Here is a 22,326-nt window from a genome sequence, read left to right on the forward strand (position 1 = left end):
AATTTTTAATGTTGCATTATTGATTAACAGGTTGTCTTGCAAAGTGGAATGGAACGGGTGCAGTCGTTTTTCTTAAAAAACAAATGCCGTTTGCCTCTTAGTCCAAGCCTTGTAGCAAAAGAACTGAATGTCAAGGTATAGTTGTGTGTAAAGATTTTCAATTTTTAAATTACAAATTGCACTTTACGCAAGTATGACTGAAAGGTGAGAAGACGAAAAGTGATGCTTGCATTTAGCTAACATGGCTAAGAGTGTAGTAACCTAATATTGTAATCAAAGGAGATTTTGATGTGTCTCTTAGTAAAGCTAAATACAATACATTCTGCCAATATGAATGCAACATAATTGTAGTGTTTTGACAAGTATTAAGATATTAAAAAGAGCCTCTTGTGGCGCAGAGTGGTAAGGCAGCAACATGCTGTCTGAAGCTGTCTGCCCATGAGGTTGGGTGTTCGATCCCAGCAGCCGGCTCGAGGTTGACTCAGCCTTCCATCCTTCCGAGGTCGGTAAAATGAGTACCCAGCTTGCTGGGGGGTAAACGGTAATGACTGGGGAAGGCACTGGCAAACCACCCTGTAATGAGTCTGCCATGAAAACACTAGAGGATGTCACCCCAAGGGTCAGACATGACCCGGTGCTTGCACAGGGGATACCTCTACCTTTAAGGATGGAAAACTCACAGGGGATACCTTTACCTTACCTTTAAGATCTTAAAGACATAGGTACACATTCATGAGGAAAGAGCAAAACAGTGCAAATTATACTTATTTTTGCAAGATTTTTCTTTTCACCTATGAGTAAAAGAAACCATTAACAAAATAGAGGCAAGCACAGATAAATTGTTTGCATGTGGCTGTTAAAAATGAAGTAAAACTGCTTTAACTCACCTTGGTGTGAGAGCCAGCTTGGTGTAGTAGTTAGGAGCGTAGACTTGTAATCTGGCAAGCCAGGTTTGATTCCCCAGTCCACCACATGCATCCAGCTGGGTGACCTTGGGTTTGCCACAGCACTGATAAAGCTGTTCTGAGCGAGCAGTGATATCAGAGCTATCTCAGCCTTACCTACCTCACAGGGTATCTGTTGTGAGACAGGAAAGGAAAGGCGATGGTAAGCCACTTTGAGACTACTTTGGGTAGAGAAAAGCAGCATATATGAACCAACTCTTCTTCATTGATATCATATCTCGTAAAGCACTTTGTGTATCCATTGAGGAGAAAGTTGGGGTATAAATGAAATAAATAACAGTAAAATAATTGTACTAAATATGTTTAAACAGTCCTTTTTATTTTAATACAACTAATGTTGTCCTTAATGTAATCAATGTAAACTATCTTTGACAGGCATGTTCCTACTTCAGTTCGAATGCAGTGCCTCTTAAAGTTGCTTTGGTGAATGCTGATCCATTGGGGGAAGAAATTAACGTTATGTTTAAGGTATATTTTTATGTTGGCAATAGACATTCCATTAATATATTTCTGTTGGATTCCTATGATACCTATCTGATTGTGACATGAGAAATTCAGTTTCATATGCAAAGTTTCAATCTGTAAGCAAGATTGATAGTTGAAGAGGGCTTCTCTGGGTGGAAGGGGCTTTCCCAGGCAGGCCCCGGCTTGTACCTTCAGAGGAAGGTGACGGTGGGCAGCAGCGGCAGCCAGTGGGGGAGGAGCCATGGCAGGTGCACAACAGTCGAGGCAGCATGGAGGTGGCCATTGCCATGGCTGCTGCCTGCTGCCATCACTCGCTGCCGCTTCCGGCCACCATCATCTTCCCCTGCAGCTATAGGCTGGGTCCACCCCGGCCTTATCCTGGGGGGAAGGGGCTTCCCCAATAGGTCTCTCGGCCAACTCAGCTGACTGTTGTGCGCCTGCACACGCGCAAACACGTGCTGATCCCGCCACCGCCACCAGGGTTGCTGCAGTAGAGCAGTTGAGAACCGCTGCCCTAGTAGACTTTCATATTTCTAGAATCACACTGTAGATGTTGTCTTCATGCTAGTGTAGGCTAAATGCTGAAAGAACCAGTGCTGAATTGCCTATGAATGGTTATCATGAAGGCAATATGAATCACTTTCTACAGGAAAATATCATGCTGTTTTCTGAGCTTTTGAGATTTTTACCAGATGTTGTTTATGTACCTCCAGCCAAGCTAATCTATATAGCATAAAGATAAATTTGGATATCAAAAATGCAAAATACTGTGGATAAGGCCAGTTTCTGTGCTCATGCAGTAAAATATGTACCTTGCCTATGAGGATTGTCCTGTGGAAAGTGCCTTTATTTGCTGTCTTGGTTCCATTTTAGGTTGGGGAAGATCTGCGACAGGATATGTTGGCCTTACAAATGATAAAAATCATGGATAAGATCTGGTTACAGGAAGGACTGGACCTGCGGATGGTTATCTTCAAATGTATTTCAACTGGCAAAGATAGAGGTGCAAACAATTCCTAATTCTTACTTGACCTGCTCTGTCTCAATTCCCATTGGAAATAGTAACTTTATAGGCAGACACTTCAGAACTAGAAGGCTGATTAACTCTCTAGCTTCAATAACAAATCATGCAACATTTACAAAGTGAGCCAGAAAGGTGCTTTGTAAATAGAGTAGGGGGTAAAATGGATTGAACTATCCATTGTAATTGCAAAAAAATTGTGTTCCTTTGCACTGGTATACCAAGGGCCCAAAACTCTGCCTTTCTCCAAAATGGAGACTCAGTGTGTCTTGTTTTCCTCTCCTTTTTTATCCTCAATAATAACCCTGTGAAGTAATTTAGGTTGAGAATGTGTAACTGAAGCAAGGTTGCCCATTGAGCTTCCACAGTTAAGTTGTGATTTGAACCTGGGTCTCATACTTACCTGGCAGAGGAGACACCATGATCATGACTGAACCTGGGTCTCCCAATTCCTAGTCTGGAACTTTAACTGCTACACCAGTCTAGGTTTTGTGGCATGGTTGGTGTTGCCTAGACATGAGCAGCCAGATCTGAGTGAATCAAGCAAGTTGTATGGCAGCAAATTGCCTGGTGGTTCCTACCAAGCCTGGTCCTGATAAGTCCTCCCTCAAAGGCCAAAACCACCCTGCAAAGGACCATTCGCCCTCCCCTGTCTTTTACTGACAGAAATCAAATCTTGAAGACTGATGATACTGCTGTGGTTACCTGGCTCCAGCCCCTGGGGTCTTTTGTTTCTTAAAACTGCAGTTGCTGCATCTTATCATTTTGGGGGCTTTTCCCCTCTCCCATTGACTGGGGAAGGCACTGGCAAACCACCCTGTATTGAGTCTGCCAAGAAAACGCTAGAGGGCGTCACCCCAAGGGTCAGGCATGACCCGGTGCTTGCACAGGGGATACCTTTCCCTTTTCCCATTTTTATTTTTAAGATTTCAGATTTTTCAGGTTTCTAGGAAGATCTGCTTAGTCTGTTCATGGCTTTCGTCTCCAGATTTTAGTCTCATGTTGAAAATTAGGTGCAAATATTTCTAGATGTTGTATGGATTCACTAAAACAGTTCTTTACGGTGTCTTGTAGACCCAAGTTTAACATATGATAGAAAAGAAGTACAAATTATAAACCTCTTGGTAAGAAATTTTCTATATGTTTAAAGGAATGGTGGAGCTTGTTCCAGCTTCAGATACACTTAGGAAAATTCAAGTGGAATATGGGGTGACTGGATCCTTTAAAGACAAGCCTCTTGCAGAATGGCTAAGAAAATACAATCCTACTGAAGAAGAATATGAAAAGGTACATTCCTACACATTCAAAACATGAACTTTTATGATAAAACTATTAGACTTTTAAAAAGTGAGATATTGACTACTTTGTCCTACTGACTCTAAAAAATCAGCTCTCTCTAGGAATACATCATAATTTTAAATTCAAATGGGTAGCCGTGTTGGTCTGAAGTAGCACAATAAAATCAGAGTTGGGTAGCACCTTTAAGACCAACAAAGATTTAATCAAGGCGTGAGCTTTCGAGTGCAAGCACCCTTCGTCAGACTATGATCTTCTTACATGATAGGGAATATATAGCAAAAATCAGTTCTGTTACATCTGTGTCACAACCAGATACAGCCAATGATAATCCTTCGTCAAAACAGCCAATGAATCCCCTAGAATTCAGTGTACTTTACAGAGAGAAACCAAAGTGTTGCTGGTAGAGAGATCAAAGGCTATCCCCTCTCCATATGTTGCTTGCTCCATACAACTGTGAGACATTCCTCCCAGGGAATTGCTGGTCCCTTCCCAAGGACAGGGAGTCAAACTCAAAATTCCATTACAATGCCATATCTTACAGTCATATTATCACAAATAAAATACATAGTGAGGAATATGGAAACCCAAGTTGAACAAGGTTAGCATGAATTTAAAAAAAACACTTTTTTTTCTATTCAGTCCTGGGTATATCATAGTATAGAGTTTTGTAATATCATAATTTTAAAATATATGTCCTGTGTCAAAGAAAGGCTTCAGGACAATACCGTATTAATCTAACTTTGGTGTAAACTGATGGTATTTATTCAGCCTCACAGTTCCAAAGACTTCGGGGTACTTAGCTCTTTAAAAGGCAGCAGCTTTCTTCAGTGCCTCTTCTACTTAGTTCCCAGTGCTATTCCTGAGGGTATTTTGGTACCCACGAACAGAAATTGAGGGCTGCAGTGGGAGGGTGGTCCTGTTCTTCAAGCTGTCAGGGTTGTTTTATAGATGGCCCTTGTTTTCTCATTTCAGACACATTCAGATGCATAAATGATACATTTTGCATATGACATTGTGCATTCTACTTGAGCCAAACATTTGCCCAAAAAATATTGGTATTTTTCTAGAGGGTTGGAGGGGTGGTTCTGGTATATTTCAGCTTCCTGAACATATCTGAGCATTTTTGGAAAAACTAGAGGGGGAAATCCCGATAAATCAAATAACAGCAGACACCTCTCTGTTGTTTGAGGTTCTGCCATGCCAGGCAGGAACAAACTATTACTATTGTTATGGCTTGGGGCTTGTTTCTCCTACAGCCTGATTTAAACTAGGCTGCAGAAGAGTCCAGTCCCAGAAACTGCAGTGCCGCATGGAACAATCCTGAAATTTTGGAGGGTCCAATAGACTTGAACTGAAAAATACTGGGGGAGGGGGAATTGCAAAAAACCCTAATTCCATTTTCTCCTTTTTAAAAATTATTGCAGCTTCTGGAATTGTTTTTCCTAATCCCATTACTAGCAAAATTAAATGTTATTTTTTTAATTCGCTAATTATGTTATTTGTAACAATTGACTGTCAGCCTTGCTACAAGAACTGTAAGAGCCAAACTACTATCAGTCTGTTACTGGGTCAAACTATTTATTTCTGCAATTATACCCCGCTCTTCCCAGGCAGCTCTACGTTTTTTAAAGATAATTTTATTTCCAAAATAATTTTTTTACAAACAATGTTACATCCCATTTTTTCATTTTTAGACAATTCAGCCTCAACACAAAGAGCAATCATTTACAGTATTACAAATACAAGATTTTAAGCTTTTTGATAATGCTGTCTCAATCATTTAGTCATTTCCATTATCCTACTTAATGTAAAAGTGATGCATAATTGTATAATTCTAATACTGTATTCCTTCATCTAAAATGCAAAAATTTCCAGCTATCAAGAAGTATGCCTTTTTAATATGATCATCTCTTAGCTAAACAAGTTTTGATAGTTTTGCAATGCCCCATACTTATTGCATCCAAGATTTGATGAGATGTATACTAATTGTTCAGTTTCTTGTCGATAGCAATTTTGCAGCTGTAATCATGTCATGAATAATCCTTGTGTGGATTTTTGGACAGAAGAAACTCAAGGGATGGTAATCCCTATAATATAATACATATTATCTTATAGAAATTTCTGTAAGAATCTTAGACAGACCATTTTTGCCATTGGACACTATATAGGATCAGCTTTCTTTTTGTCACATTTCCAACATGCATATTGGTTTGTGTGATACATGTTATTTAATTTATGTGGAATTAAATTCCCAATTACAGATGACCCTGTAAAAAAATTCTCTCACGCATATTGCTGTAACAGCAAAGAGGAGAAATTAGTTTGCCATTATTTTTCATAATGACTTTGCCACAGATCTCATGCCATTTTTTTTTCAAAATTGCTGTTCCCCCCACTTTTTCAGAATTAGATAAACAGCCATCATTGGCTGAGATAAGTCACTTTCTTATTATATACTATATCCTCAAATTTTGTCAATCATGTATTCATATTGTTTCCCAACTGCTGTGCCATGATAAAGCTACACATTTTAAAAAATTGAAGCCATTTTGGTTGTTTGTTGTTGTTTTTTTAATTCAATATGAGAGACAATTCCTATCAAGGATTACATCCAGTTTTTGTTTTATCCTAGTCTGACAATGGCTGCATGATTTTAAAGTATGCATTAAATAATAAAGGACTGCAATAACGAACTTCCTGGATTTAAAATCCTTCTAAAAGATGTCTACATGTAAATTATTTCATCAGTCATCATATTGCTAAACTTAATACAGTCTCTCCTGATAATGTTTACTTTAGAAGCATACCATGGAATATAAAGCAATGGAATGAAACTACATTTTTGAACTAACTTATACCAAGGTTCTAGTTTGCATCTGTATACTTACGATCTTTATTGTTGCTGCATGGTAATAATTTGTTTGGACATACTAACCCACATTCTAATTATCCTTTATAAAAATATGTAATGCTTTGTTTATTAATCCTAAATTTTGTGAATTCTTTTTGCCATGAATTTAGTATTAATTTGTCGGTTTTATTGGTACATTTTCAAAAAGGAAAAGAAATCTTGGAACAATCATCATTTTTAAAGTTGTTGTTTTTTCCATCTAGGCATGTTGTAATGCTGACCACTTATCCAGATCTATTTTAATTGTGTACCACATTCTAGGAAAATGTTCTCTATATAAATGTAACTCTGCGTTTGTTCATTTTATTTTAGGCTTCTGAAAACTTTATATACTCTTGTGCAGGATGCTGTGTAGCCACATATGTCCTTGGTATCTGTGACCGTCATAATGACAACATAATGCTTCGCAGCACAGGGCATATGTTTCATATCGATTTTGGAAAGTTTTTGGGCCATGCACAGATGTTTGGAAGCTTTAAGAGGTATGCTATGAAATAATGAAAAAGTAAAATGGAAGATGACCTGTCTTTGTTTTGTCTTCTGGACACAATGTGTCTAACTTTGCAGTTATAAAGGCTGACAGTGGCAGCCTTCTCTGGCAGGGATCTTTGACAGCTGTAACTTCTGTTAAAAGAATACTTTGTGTGGAAAGGTATGACCGCCATGCAAATGTTTCTCCAGGCTTAAGCGATTTAGGGCCTTTGTCTCCCTGAACTGTCTATTTCCTGTCCCCAGTACTTCTTGCTCTCACTTCTCATGGGCAGACATTGTCCAGGGGGCAGCTCTGGAGCAGTTGATGAAGTGAAGGTAGGGTGTGCATTTCATTTACATGTGAAGTTTTTCACAAACATTGTATCATGTTTGAACAAGTCCTGTTTTGAGTATTTTTATGGTATTCCGTCATCTTACACATTTACCAGCAAAAGTAAATTTTTAAGCATTTCTGTGAAGAAGTCTAAACTGGCTGTTTCAACAGAGTGCCTCGGCATGTTCCCAGCCGTTTCACATATAGTGGTTATAATTTAACCATTAGAATGGTTGTGTTTTGTAACGTGTTAATTTTACCACTATATGTTGAGATCAAGGCTTGCTCTTTGCTGTTCTCTTTCCTTATATGCATGGGATGTAGATAAGTCTCACCACACAGGTGAGAATCTCTGCAGTAAATGAAATGCTGTAGCACATTCTAGGTCAGCTAACTTGAATTTGTTGCTTTAAACTCTTTACTAATTTCACCTTCTTTTTAAAAAGGGACCGAGCTCCGTTTGTGCTGACATCAGACATGGCCTATGTCATCAATGGGGGTGAAAAGCCTACTATTCGTTTCCAGTTGTTTGTTGATCTCTGCTGCCAAGCTTATAACCTGATCAGGAAACAAGCCAACCTTTTTCTTAATCTACTTTCACTGGTAATAGTCTTAAATTGTGGTTTGTATGGTGATGATCTGTGGAAATCAGGCTGCATCATTTTTAAAAAATTGCCAGCTGATGTCTTTTCATATCAACTATGTGGTTTTCAAGCACAAAAAAATCCTGTTTAAATTTTAAATGTAGCATGTAAAATGGGGGGAAAAAAGTTTATTTTCTTGTACAAGCAAAGTTATCTGTATCTTTAGAAGTGCAGCCTGATTTAAATGTGTTATTTCCCTTTATAGATGCTCTCTTCTGGATTACCAGAACTTACTGGAGTGCAAGACTTGAAATATGTCCAGGATGCCCTTCAGCCCCAAACTACAGATGCAGAAGCTACAATTTTCTTCACAAGGTACAACAAAAACTGATATTTTAAAAGCATTATATATTACTGTTTCCATCAGCTTTGATTATATGCTTGTGAAGAAATCTCTTAGCTGTGTCTAAGAGTAATGGAATCAAAATGTTTTCTGAATTTCTTTCCTCTTGCATTTGTGTAAATATGATCTTGCATCTATGTTCACTGTGCTACAAATGCATTTGTTCATAGTTATATTATATAACTTAAAAGGAAAAAGTATTGTTTAATTTCCATCATTATGTTTGTAGAATTTGGCTTTGGTTGTAATGGGCTCCTAATGGGAGAAACTGACATAGTATCCCATACTCTATGCCCATCTGGAAATATCCAAATATGCCTTATTAAAATTCATGCCTTAGGGAAAGGCTTTCTAAAATCAAACTTCATTTGTTCAGTGAAACAAGCTGGGAGAGTCAATGGAGTTAGATATCAAAATGTTAACTATCAGGTTTCAGTAATTGTTCACCCTCCAAAACAGTTCTGCATGGTTGCCTAGAACACACAATGCTGGAGAGGCAGGGGTCTCTTTCATTTCCTTTGCTGCAGTTATCCTGTCACACAAGGATTAGAGGCTAACAAGATACATGGAGCCTGTCATCCAGAACCCCTGTGAACAGAGACAGTGTCTGTGGCACAGAATGCATGCACAGTTCACTTAGCACACATCAAAGAGTTATCACCCATCTTCTGCCAGGGTCATTTTCATATTGACATTTTAATGCAACAAAGACACCATCCTAACCACAGGCTAGTATGGATGAGAGGGTGAGGAGTTCACACAGCAAAGATTATCTTCTTTTCTGTTGTATGTGAAGCTTTAAACTTGTCGTTTTGGCTATCCTCCCCTAATCAGTTATTGATTTAATCATCCATAGAACAGCCTCATCACCTTTGGATGTTTCTAGGAGATGGGCATCTCCCAGAATGTCTCCAAATTTATCTGGCTGATCTCAAACTGGGGGCTAGTTTACTCTGACTTTATCATCATTTTCTCTGCAAGCTTGGCACTGGTATGACGGTTTTTGTATGCAGTGTCCATTATTCTGTATATATCAGAGTATATTACATGACTTTGAAGCCGGGTAAGATACCCAAATATGATTGAAAGAGCAAAATGCCTGTAATATTGGAGCATATTTTGGCACTGGAAAAAGCAGTGCACAGCATAATCTCAGAGATAGCCTTTTACCCAGTAAGAACAGTGCTAGGCAAAGGAATAGTGCTAATTGAAAGGATGCCAGAGGCTTTAAAATGGCTTTAATCAGGTTTGAGCAGAGCTTAGTTTCTGACATGACATGGGGTGGAAAGTGCTGATACAAAGGTACTGTTCTCAAGATTGTCTTCTTGATCGCATTATTGAATAATTTTTATTATGAGTTTAGTTGCAAAGAAGTAAGGTTTTTCAGATATTCTTCAGAGAACCTCAATGTTGTAACCACATCAATAAAAAACTGTGCTATGAGTTATATAACTCTCCATATAACAGTGCTTATCACAAAAGATTGTTTTTAGCCAATATCTAATGTCCAGAACCATGGTTTGGAACAGTGATAGCTGAAGCTGTTGAAGGGAGGATGTGCCAATGATAACTAGGAAAATTCATTTTGGACCACATCTGATGGAGATTTTCAGACAACTAAAATGTTGTTCAGTATAGTAAGTGAGATTAAAAATATCTCCCTGTGTCGGGGGGAATGACCAAACAGTCCCCTCTAGTTCAATTAAAATTCTAAGAGATACTTTATACACAATGAATATTTCATAAGCAATGAGCACTCTGGCACCCACCATAGAATCATAGAGTTGGAAGGGGCCATACAAGCCATCTAGTCCAACCCCCTGCTCTACGCAGGATCAGCCCTAAGCATCCTAAAGCAGCATCTTTCCTGGTACCCATCAAGTATTTTTAGAAAGTATGTGGAGCTTTGTGGGGTTGTTGCCCAACAGGACTTCTGATTGGGCCAGGGAAGATCTCTCTGTACAGAAATGTTGTTTCTGTGGCAGCTGCCACCACAATACATGGATCCTCACTACTTGATTGAAGATGTACGGAAGAAAATATTTTTTATTTTTTAATATATGTTAAGGTATCCTGGCTAATGGAGCTTCTGCCTGCAGTGTTAAAGAGTTACTATTAGACATGTGTATGACCTCACTCTTGACATTCTGTGGTCAGTTCTAACTCCTTGGTAGCCATGTTGTGGTTATGCCCACCATTCTGCGTCAGACTTTTAAGGGTGCTACAGGCTCAATAGGGCTGCAGACCCCTGTACCAAAGCAATGGTTTGAATTGGTAACTTGCTAGTTCTGAAAATATGTCACAGCCAAAATGTTGTGCATGTTCTGCAAATGGAACAGAATGTAATTAGTTCTTCCTTTGTTTCAGATTGATTGAGTCAAGTTTGGGAAATGTTGCCACGAAGTTTAACTTCTTCATTCACAACCTTGCTCAGCTCCGTTTTTCAGGTCTACCTTCCAGTGATGAGCCCATCCTGTCTTTCTCTCCTAAAACATACTCACTGAAACAAGATGGCCGTATCAAGGAAGTATCTGTGTTTACATATCACAAGAGATACAGTCCAGATAAATATTACGTGAGTGTATGTTTTGATTTCTAAGGATATTTTCTGTACCTTGCCACCTTTCTTTCCCCTATTCACTTCTGACTATAATGTCTATAATTCCTCCATCCATAATGTCTCAGTTTTAGATTCCGCTATTTTTCATTGTGTTATGAGTGTAATTGTCAACCCAAGTCAGATAATTGTTGTTCAATTCTAGTATACCTTGTTATTAAATTTGAATATTATCATATTTTGTAATCTGCTTGCTGCCTGAAATGTTTTTCTCATACATGTAGATCAACCTAGAGCAGCCTTTCACAACGTTTTTACCATTGAGGAACCCCCTGAAACATTTTTCAGGCTTCAAGAAACCCCCAAAGTGGTGCAATTGTGCAAAATATGGTTGGGAAGCATAACTGTGTATACCCTGACCTGGTGCCCCTCCCCTTCCCATCCCCTCCAGACTATCATTGGCCATTTGGGGAGGGAGGAGGTGGTCGACATGGTTATATATGGTCATATCACCCAATACATTTTAACAAATTTTAAAAATATGTTAAATATTAATTAACTCCCACCTTTCCAAGGCTGTCAAGAACCCCAGGGTTCCACAAAAACCTGGTTGAGAAGGCCTGATCTGGAGCCTCAATGAGAGGGGCAGACTATAAATGTGAAGCCGAACTCCCTTTGTCTGGCAGATTCTTGCCAGCAGGGGGTACTCTTACAGGTCCTAGACTGAGAGGGAAGGTGACTTCTGTCACCCTGATCCTTCACCTCTCCTTTGACCCTGGTCCTTTCAACCTCAAGAGCCAGTGTGTCCTCTCTGACCTATTTCCATGTGCCTTCTATCTCCTGATGCTTCCAAGAGACTTGGGTGGTGTCCCAGCAGTCACCTCTTTCCCAAAGATGTCTGGGCTCTGAAAGCTCATACTCTGGCACAGGTTTTGTTAGTCTTTAAGGTGTTGTTAAACTCTTATTCTGTTTTACAGTTACCCACATTAAAGCCTATCTGTTTAGGAGAAAAGGGGATGCATAAATACCCAAATAAATAAATGTTGAAGCAGAAAAGAACAGGTTATGAGCTTTGTTAAACAGTGACTCAGAAACGGTTATACCCTGCCACAAGTTTTGTAAGTCTTCAAGGTGATACTGGGCTCTTGCTCTTTTCTACTGCTATAGACAGACTGATATGGCTACCCATCTTGAAACAAATGTTGAGTTTATCTGAAGGAAAAGACAGAAAAAAATCTGAGCTATTCACAAATTTGGTACCTGGTATTTACTGTAGTGTAAAGAAAGAGAAATAAAACAGTTGTAGGTGTGGGCTGCTGAAGTGATAAAACACTGAGTAGAGGCTCATAAAACCATTGCAATGCTGCTTATTGTACCTGTCATCTTTTCTTGTATTCAAGGTAGGGAACCATGGGCAGTTCCTATACAGTACTCTGTCTGTATTACAGCCTAACAATATTGTTTCAACAGTTGTGGCTCTCAGGTTGTGACCAGACTTTGTGATGATCTCTAAAGGAATATATATTTAGGCTTATATATTGTCATCTGAAGTAAAGAATGATGGTAGCCAGCTTGGTGTAGTGGTTAGGAGCAGCGGCTTCTAATCTGGTGAGCCAGGTTTGATTCCCCGCTCCTCCTTCACACACAACCCAAGGGTGACCTTGGGCTTGCCACAACTCTGATAAAGTTGTTCTAACCGAGCAGTGATATCAGTTATATCAGGGCTCTCTAAGCCTCACCCACCTCACAGGGTGTCTGCTGTGGGGAGAGGAAAGTGAAGGTGATTGTAAGCCACTTTGATACTCCTACTGGAAGAGAAAAGCAGCAAATAAGAACCAACTCTTCTTCTTAAAGAATGATGTTAGCCTCTTACCTGAGAAGCTGGGTTTGATTCTACACTCCCACATGCAGCCAGCTGTGTGACCTTGGGTCAATCACAGTTCTGTTAGAGCTGTTACTGCAGAGCACACCTGTCAGGTCTCTCAACCCCACCTACCTCACAGGATTTCTGTTGAGGAGAGAGGAAGGAAGGGCGATTGTAAGCCACTTTAGAACTCCTTTGGGTAGTGAAAAGTGGATATAAAAACCAACTCTTCTTCTGTTATGATGCATAGCAAAGCTCCATCATGGTGAAATCTCCACATTCAGAACAGCCAAGTTAATTTCCTCAGTATAGCTGTTTATCTTATAGATATATTTCAATTCCTGGTCTTCCCTCAGAAGACCTTTTAAAGATGTGTAATAATTAAATGCAGTGGCAACTTCTGGTATTAAAATCATGGTCCCTAAAGCCTAAAATCTGAACAGCAGAAGCTATTTCTTTGTCTTTCTTTTTGGCTTTATGGAAAACAGGTGTATCTTGTCTACATTCATTTGAAAAGTTATTTATTTGCTTTCTACTTTGGCAGATCTATGTTGTCAGAGTTTTAAGAGAGGGGCAAGCTGAACCCACATTCATCTTTCGGACATTTGATGAATTTCAGGAACTCCACAACAAGCTTGGCATCTTGTTTCCTCTTTGGAAATTACCAGGGTATGTACGGTTTATTAATACAATCAGTGACATGCAAGAGCATACAATTGGTCACCAAGGGGAAAAGTAAACATTGAAAAGTAAACATTGATGATAAAATTAGCAAATTAATAAAATTAGCTAATTTGTTTAGAGAGAACTTTTCTTTTTCTAGAGACTAAAAAGCAATATTTTGCTTCATCATTTGAGACCATTTTTATCCTGTCGCTCAGTAGACATCTTAAAAGACGTCCCTCCGCATATTTCAAAAATCTTAAAGGGCTATGAGAGAGAGTGGGGATTGTTAGTTTGTTCCTTTCATCCTCATATAGTGCACAATGTTGCTAGTCCTCCCAGTTCGGTGTCATCCTCATTAAATTTGTGGATAACACCAAATTGAGAGGAGTAGCAAACACTCCAGAAGATAGAGATAGAGTTCTACAAAATCTGAGCACACGGTACAACAGGGCAAATGAGAACAAGATGCAATTCTATAAGGAGAAGTGCAGAGTTCTACGTCTGGGTCACAAAAATGAGACCAAGCCCTGTGAGGAAAGGCTGAGAGACTTGGGAATGTTTAGCCAGGAGAAAAGGAAGTTGAGAGGTGACATGATTGCTGGCAGGGAAAGGTTCCTGTTGGCAGCAGAGGACAGCATCCACAGTATTAGATTTAAACTACATAGAGAACAATATGAGTTAGATATCGGGGGGGAAGTTTCACAGTCAGAGTGGTTGAACAGTAGAATCGACTCCCTGAGGAGGTGTGAGCTCCCCTCCACTGACAGTCTTCAAGCAATGGCTGGACAGATACTTATCCTGGATGCTTAGGCTGATCCTACATTGAGCAGGGGGTTGGACTAGTTGGCCTGTAGGACCCTTCCAACTTTATGATTCTAGAATATGGGATGTGGTCTCCATAGCAGTATCAGAATTTAAACAATCCTGAGTGTAGAGGCTGCCCCTGATAACCTCCTAAACAGTACCACTGATGGAAGTGTATCCATGCTTGCTCTGGAAAAGGCCCATGTATGGCTGGGATTATTGATATTCCAAGGGGCTATGACTATTTGTCCATAATTTTAACCTAGAGTAGGGAGGTGGTCATAAAGAAGTCTCCTTTTGGACCTCTATATCCAAAAGTTGTGGTGAATCATGGTTTTTGCTTCAATTAAGCCTCCTAAAAATTGAATTGGGTCAAACCAAATTGATCTTAATTTGCTTGCTACTTAGTCTAACCATTGTGAATAAGGGACGGCTACTAACATAAAAGAAATTAGGCCAAAGGGCTTTAAATTAATTCTTAACCAAAAGTAAAATATATGTTGCCAGATTTCTGTTTCTACTGTACAAAGGCCAGTCTTCTGTCTCAGAACTACTTTTTGAAGTGCACCTGGCAGTGTTAAGCAGTGCTCTTGGATCACTTTTTGAGAATAAAGTTTGAATGCTGCAGGGATGTATCCTGAGCCATCCTTTATAAAAGAATCTTAAGGTGGCATTAGCGCTTCTCTCTCTGGATAAAGCTATAGATTGAAGATGGGCTGTAGAATTACCATTGAATTAAAAGGTCCCACCCAAACAGTTAAAGTTTTTGACTTGCTAGATGTAGTGATCATCAAGTTTCCAGGTGCATTTTTAATATGAATTATGGAAATGCACAATAGTTGTTTTTGAAAAATTGATTGTTAATGATTCCTCCTGGAGTGATTGCTAAATATTTTGAGAAGCTGGTATAAGCCTACTCTGGTCTGTAACAATAACATGACATCATCTGCATACATAAGTATCTGGAGCTTTTCCCCTGCCACAAAGCTTCAGGGCATGAACATCAGCATTCTGACATTTTGAGAATAAAGGAGGTAACCTTGCCTTACATCTTTCTGTGAGGGTATTGGTTTGGAGAGCTTATTTTCTGGTGTAAATCTTATCTGCAAGTTGGTGTTCTCATGCAGTTTAATCATCAGGTAAACCTTTTATCTATGGATGAGTCTCCCAATTTGGTGCAGAGCCAGCCACGCACAACTGTGTCAAAGGTCACTTTCAAGTCCACAAAAGCAGCATATAATATGCCTTGGTAAATACGCATCTGCTTGTGGCCCAAATGGTTTAACGCTAGGCAGTGGGTTAAGTGTTGAGCAGCCTTGTGCAAATCTTGCTCGCTCAGTGTCAAGCAATTTCTCCTGCTCCAGCCAATTGCAAAATTTGATTGAAAGATGTTTAGTATATAGTTTGCATATTATATTAAGCATACTAATTGGTCTATAATGATTTGAATCCACTCTGATGGTTTTTTAAAAAATGGGGAATATAATTTCCAAACTCCATTCCCTTGGAATTTTGCCAGTCTGGTCGATAAATGTTAAAATTTGACAGCATTGGAGCCCACCAGTCCAGGTTTGATTTAAGCTGCTGTTATAAAGTCACTCCCTTGCGCTTTCCCTATTTTTTACATTTCCCCATTTTTATATTACACTTCCAGAACTGAAACAGCCTCCCAAACAGGTAACTCATTTAGATGAAGGTTTGGAGAATTTACAGGATATTTCTCTCTGTAAAGAGCAGTAAAATGATTTTTCCAAATTCTGGCAGAAATAGTATTAGCCATGAGGATATTTTTCTGCTTATTTGCTCCAGCTATCAGTTTCCAGAATTCCACATTATCTTTGCCTTTAGCAGTGTTAATCAGTGTTTTCCATTTGGAAACTGAGGGTATGTTTCAAACAGTTCTTAATGTAAAATATTGCATTTAATAAGAGTAGATTTTCTCTGTATGCAGACATAATGTTTTGCCTTCCTAAGATTTGCTCTACAATGAACCTCTGAGAATAAATTACACTAAAGCATTTTAAAATATGTTGCAGTTGCATCTTGCCCTTAGGCAGTCTTACTTATGAATATTATCTATGTTAATTTGGTCACAGTTTTCCACAGTATCAGGTAGAGGTCATTCTCAGCAAGTGGTACTTGAAATCCTTTAATTTGCATATGCTGAGCAAAATGTAAATGTCAACACATTTTAGCAATCCCCCTCCCCCCAAGTTCATGCACATCCAGTAAATCCCGTTCTGGGAAAAATTCTGTAACTGAGAAATAAGACCTTAAAGGATAGAGCTGCTGCCAGTACTACAGTACTGAGTTGTTCAAATGTTTCACTATATCCAAGTGCTGTTTGATTTTCTTCCTGTCTTTTGAAAATGTCAGTTACTCCATCTAACAAATTCTGGATCTTCCAAGTTGGTTTCCAGTAAAATGTATCTCCCTAAAACTCAGTTTATGGCATATTAAGAAGAAGAGTTGGTTCTTATATGCCGCTTTTCTCTACCAGGAGGAATCTAAAAGCAGCTTATAATCGCCTTCCCTTTCCTCTCAGACACCCTGTGAGGTGGGTGAGGCTGAGAGAGCGCTGATATCACTGCCCGGTCAGAACAGTTTTATCAGTGTTGTGGCGAGCCCAAGGTCACCCAGCTGGCTGCATGTGAGGAAGTGGGGAATCAAACTCAGCTTGCCAGATTACAAGATGGGACACTCAAGATATGAAATTTGCACCTGACTCTAAGGGTCTTATAATAATACTTGAAAAACAAAGGTTTCTGAATTTGTTGCCTATGCCTTAATATAGCTGATCTTCTAGCAAATATAGCTCCCTTAAGACAGTGGTCCCCAACCTGCGGGCCGCAGCCCGGTGCCGGGCCGCGAAGGCCATGGGGCCAGACCGCGGTTCCCTCTCCCCGCCCCCCCCCCCGCAGTAAAAAACTTCCCAGGCCGCAAGCTTGTGGCCCAGGAAGCTTCTTACAGCAGGAGGGGGAATCAGGGCCGCACATGCGCCATGTGCGGCCAAAATCGTGCATGCGCGATTTCGGGCACACATGGTATGTGCGCGCAGGCGTGATGCGCGGGTGCGGCCGCGCATGCGCGATTCGCGGGCGGGGCAGTTGCCCTGCCGGTCCCCAGCCTAAAAAAGGTTGGGGACCACTGCCTTAAGATACATAGCCACATGGAAATTTATCTCCCCCCCCAAAAAAAAAACCCTACTATAAATAGCACCTGGTTCTTGAGCATTAATTATTGCAAATTCTGCAAATTGTATTTGAAAGGAAGAATATTTGTAAAATGGCATGAATACAGTGTTTTAGGCTATTTAAAGTATTACCATGTTATCAACTATAGAGTAGGCTTTAGATTGTAGAAATATTGTAATTTGGCAATAACACTTAGCAATAACACTTAGCAATAATATTTTCATTTGGTAGTATCCCTTAATGTTTTGTGAGATCTCACCTTGGGCTACAAAAATGGTGTCCTATATTATTTTACTTTTATTTAATATTTTGATTTCAGTGAAAAGTAAATATTGTTTCCTGCTATAATTGTTGCTCTCTGTTTTGTAGCTTTCCTAACAAGATGGTTCTTGGAAGAACTCACATAAAGGATGTAGCAGCCAAAAGGAAAGTAGAGCTAAATAGCTACATACAGAGTTTAATGAATACATCAGCCGATGTGTCAGAGGTGATATGCAAAGCATATTAATGGCTTGGTTTCAGAACTTAATGCTTGATACCGCGAACTTAATATAATGTTTTGTCTTTATCATCAGTGTGATCTTGTTTATACGTTCTTCCATCCCTTACTCCGTGATGAAAAAGCTGACGGAATTGATGGAATAGCTAGATGCACTGGTAAGACTATTATTCTTCAATAAGAATGATATGCATTACTGGGATGTGAATACTGGAAATATTCTGTTAAAATGGTGGGGGATGAAAGCATGAAAGAAGCAATTAATATTTAAAAAGCACACATGTTTCATGTTACAGTCTTCAGGCAAATTAAATTTCCTTGAACAAGAGTGTAGCTAGAATCTTCCCGCTTCTGTACATTCTCTTCCCCCTTTGGTGCTTAATTGTGAAACATAGCTCTAACATTCCATTGTCACAGTGAGTCAGATCAAAGACTTTCAGGGCCCAGGAAGTTTTTATGTTTGGCTCACAGGGGGAAGTTGGAGGTTACACTAAATAAGTGCCTAGTGCTATTCTACTTAAAGAGGACAGGAATTCATAAGCTAACTAAATATCCACTCAGCCTTTGAAAAAGAAGAGGGTGACCTCAGCAGACAAGGTGAATGCAAGGCAAACGTTGATTTACGTTTTACTGATTTTTAGATGCGTGTCCTTCAAGTCCCACCTCAGGCAAAGTAGGAGGAGAGGTCAAGTTGTCCATCTCATATAGGAATAGTACTCTGTTTATCATGGTCATGCACATTAAAGATCTGGTAAGTAAACATATTTATCTATTTGATTTTACCTTGCCTTTTCCCAAGGAGTTCAAGATAATGTAGTGTTCCCCCATCCTCCTGTTTTATTTTCATAACAATTCTCTGAGCGAAATTAGGCTGCGAATTTTGCCTGTCATCCAGTGAGAGTCAGTCTCCCAAGTTATAATCCAACATTGTAGCCACTGCATCATGTTGTCTCTGAAAAAATGAACAGTTACTTTGGAAACATATAGGAATGTGTATAAAATTGTAATATGTTGTTACTATCAGGTTACTGATGATGGCACAGACCCAAATCCATATGTGAAAACATACCTTCTTCCAGATGTACATAAAACATCCAAACAGAAAACCAAAATATCACGAAAAACAAGAAATCCCACATTCAATGAAATGGTAAGTTAAAACAGCATTCTATGCAAGAATGTCGAATAGCCTGTTAAATCCATTTTGCATTGCCATTGTAGCTGGAATTTTTAAAACTCTGAAGTTCATTAATCTACTTGTAGGCATCTGTATACCAGCTTTGATGTTGAAAAGTGGAACAATTCAAGTAGGATCCTAGTAACTGGATTACACACACCCCCAAAAAAATCTGTGTGATGATTTCAAACCTCTCTTATCCTTTATATATCTTTATTAGAATCCTTTCCAAATTGCTGCCATACCTGAATACCTTAAATTATACCTAGACTCCTTTTATCTCAAACTGATTATTCAGAAAAAAGTTTTCCAGTTAAGACATGGAATAAATGAAAAAGGCAACTTTATATGTTCATTTTTAAAGTAGCAAACTGTAAAAGCAGCAACAATTTTTTTAATGTTTCACTAAAAAGCCCAAGCAGCTTAGTGGTTCTCCTGGTAATTGAACTAAATTTTAATTTCAATGGGAAAATTATTCCACAGCTCAAGTGCCAGAACTGGAAAAGCCTATCACTAGTCACCATGTATCTGATTTCAGATGGTGGAAAAACAAAGCAATGCTGGGAATGTTGATCTTGATTGGTGGGCCAATTAGTTATGGAAGAGGAAGCCAGTCCTTCAAGAATCCTCATTTCAGACCAGGGCTGTAAAAGTAATAATTTGACTTGGATTCAGAAACAATTATTTATTTATTTTTTAATCTATGCTGTTTTTCCAGAGAAACTACAAATAGTAAAATGAATTTTAAAACAAAAAATCCAAAATATTAATTAATTTAAAAAACAGTATTATAAACCAAGCCACAGCATAAGCATTTAAGAAGATAAAAGTGAGCGACTTTTCCTGGACTTAAAAGAATACAATAAAATGGTGTTAGAAATGCACTACTTAATTAAAAAACAGGGTGAACAGAAACATTTTGGCATGGACGTTAATGGGTAGTCAGCCATAGTTCTCTTGGTACTATTGTAACATTATGAAGAAGAGTCAGTTCTTATATGCTGCTTTTCTCTACCAGAAGGAGCCTCAAAGCGGCTTCATAGAATCATAGAATCATAGAGTTGGAAGGGGCCATACAGGCCATCTAGTCCAACCCCCTGCTCAACGCAGGATTAGCCCTAAGCATCCTAAAGCATCCAAGAAAAGTGTGTATCCAACCTTTGCTTGAAGACTTCCAGTGAGGGGGAACTCACCACCTCCTTAGGCAGCCTATTCCACTGCTGAACTACTCTGACTGTGAAAAACTTTTTCCTGATATCTAGCCTATATCGTTGTACTTGAAGTTTAAACCCATTACTGCATGTCCTCTCCTCTGCAGCCAGCAGAAACAGCATCCTGCCCTCCTCCAAGTGACAACATTTCAAATACTTAAAGAGGGCTATCATGTCCCCTCTCAACCTCCTTTTCTCCAGGCTGAACATTCCCAAGTCCCTCAACCTATCTTCATAGGGCTTGGTCCCTTGGCCCCAGATCATCGTCGCTCTCCTCTGTACCCTTTCAATTTTATCTACGTCCTTCTTGAAGTGAGGCCTCCAGAACTGCACACAGTACTCCAGGTGTGGTCTGACCAGTGCCGTATACAATGGGACTATGACATCTTGTGATTTTGATGTGATGCCTCTGTTGATACAGCCCAAAATGGCATTTGCCTTTTTTACCGCTGCATCACACTGCCTGCTCATGTTTAGTTTACAATCCACAAGTACCCCAAGGTCTCGTTCACACACAGTGCTACCTAGAAGCGTATCCCCCATCCAGTAGGCATGCTTTTCATTTTTCTGACCCAGATGCAGAACTTTACACTTATCTTTATTAAATTGCATCTTGTTCTCATTTGCCCATTTTTCCATTGTGTTCAGATCTCGTTGAACTCTGTCTCTATCTTCCGGAGTATTTGCCAGAACTCCCAATTTGGTGTCATCTGCAAACTTGATGAGTAGTCCCTCCACCCCCTCATCTAGATCATTAATAAATATGTTAAAAAGTACCGGGCCGAGCACCGAGCCCTGAGGTACCCCGCTACTCACCTCTCTCCAGTCTGATGAAACACCATTGACAACAACTCTTTGAGTGCGGTTCTCTAACCAATTCCCTATCCACCTAACTATCTGAAAATCCAGATTGCAGTCCTTCAACCTATCCATCAGAACATCATGGGGAACCTTGTCAAAAGCTTTACTAAAATCCAAGTAAATGACATCAACCGAATTTCCCCGATCCAGCAAACCTGTTACTTGGTCAAAAAAGGAAACTAGGTTGGTCTGGCAGGACCTGTTGGAGACAAATCCATGCTGACTTCCTTGGATCACCAAATTGTCCTCCAGATGTTTGCAGATCGCTCCCTTTAATATCTGCTCCATTATCTTCCCCACAACAGAGGTCAGACTCACTGGTCTGTAGTTTCCCGGGTCATCCTTCCTCCCTTTTTTGAAGATCGGAATAACGTTTGCTCTTTTCCAGTCCTCCGGGACATCTCCAGTCCTTAAAGAGGTTCCGAAGATGATGGACAAGGGCTGTGCAAGTTCTCTGGAAAGTTCTTTGAGTACTCTCGGGTGCATTTCATCTGGACCAGGGGATTTGAACTCACCCAGTGCAGCTAAATGCCTCTCGACAACCTCTCTATCCATGTTAACCTGCCACCCAGACACTATCCTTTGGCTACAGCCATCTCTAGATGTGCCTAAACACTTTGACCTGTGGGAAAAAACTGATGTAAAATAGGCACTAAGCCTTTCTGCTTTCTCTGCATCTTTCGTTAGAGTTTGTCCATCTGCACCCAACAGTGGGCCTATTGCCTCCTTGACTTTACGTTTGCTCCTCACATAACTGAAAAATCTTTTCTTGTTACAATGGGCTTCCCTGGCCAATCTTAGCTCACTCTCAGCTTTGGCCTTTCTGATGATTGATCTACAGTGCCTAGTAACCTGTAGGTACTCTTCTTTAGAGCTCTGTCCTTCCCTCCATTTCCTGAACATTTTCCTTTTCTTTCTTAGTTCCTCTTGAAGGTCTCTGTTCATCCAAATAGGCTTCTTAGAGCTCCTGCAGTGTTTTCGTCTTTCTGGAATAGTCATTGATTGAGCATGCAATAGCTCTTGTTTGAGTAGCGCCCACC

At 39.6% G+C, this 22,326-nt stretch overlaps 1 protein-coding gene across 5 annotated transcripts in view; it reads left to right on the top strand.

Annotated features, from left to right (window-relative positions):
- The window catches only part of PIK3C2A (phosphatidylinositol-4-phosphate 3-kinase catalytic subunit type 2 alpha), a 101,838-nt gene that overhangs the window by 73,948 nt on the left and 5,564 nt on the right, over positions 1-22,326 (top strand). For all 5 annotated transcript variants that reach the window (XM_077321617.1, XM_077321616.1, XM_077321618.1 and 2 more), the window contains 13 exons: positions 31-135; positions 1,341-1,433; positions 2,304-2,433; positions 3,602-3,738; positions 6,974-7,143; positions 7,913-8,069; positions 8,316-8,425; positions 10,821-11,028; positions 13,419-13,543; positions 17,908-18,025; positions 18,114-18,195; positions 18,679-18,788; positions 19,062-19,187. In XM_077321617.1, coding sequence (XP_077177732.1) covers positions 31-135; positions 1,341-1,433; positions 2,304-2,433; positions 3,602-3,738; positions 6,974-7,143; positions 7,913-8,069; positions 8,316-8,425; positions 10,821-11,028; positions 13,419-13,543; positions 17,908-18,025; positions 18,114-18,195; positions 18,679-18,788; positions 19,062-19,187 — 1,671 coding nt within the window. The remainder of the gene's footprint in view (positions 1-30; positions 136-1,340; positions 1,434-2,303; positions 2,434-3,601; positions 3,739-6,973; positions 7,144-7,912; positions 8,070-8,315; positions 8,426-10,820; positions 11,029-13,418; positions 13,544-17,907; positions 18,026-18,113; positions 18,196-18,678; positions 18,789-19,061; positions 19,188-22,326) is intronic.

This window comes from Paroedura picta, chromosome 2 (assembly GCF_049243985.1).
Source record: "Paroedura picta isolate Pp20150507F chromosome 2, Ppicta_v3.0, whole genome shotgun sequence".
NCBI lineage: Eukaryota > Metazoa > Chordata > Lepidosauria > Squamata > Gekkonidae > Paroedura > Paroedura picta.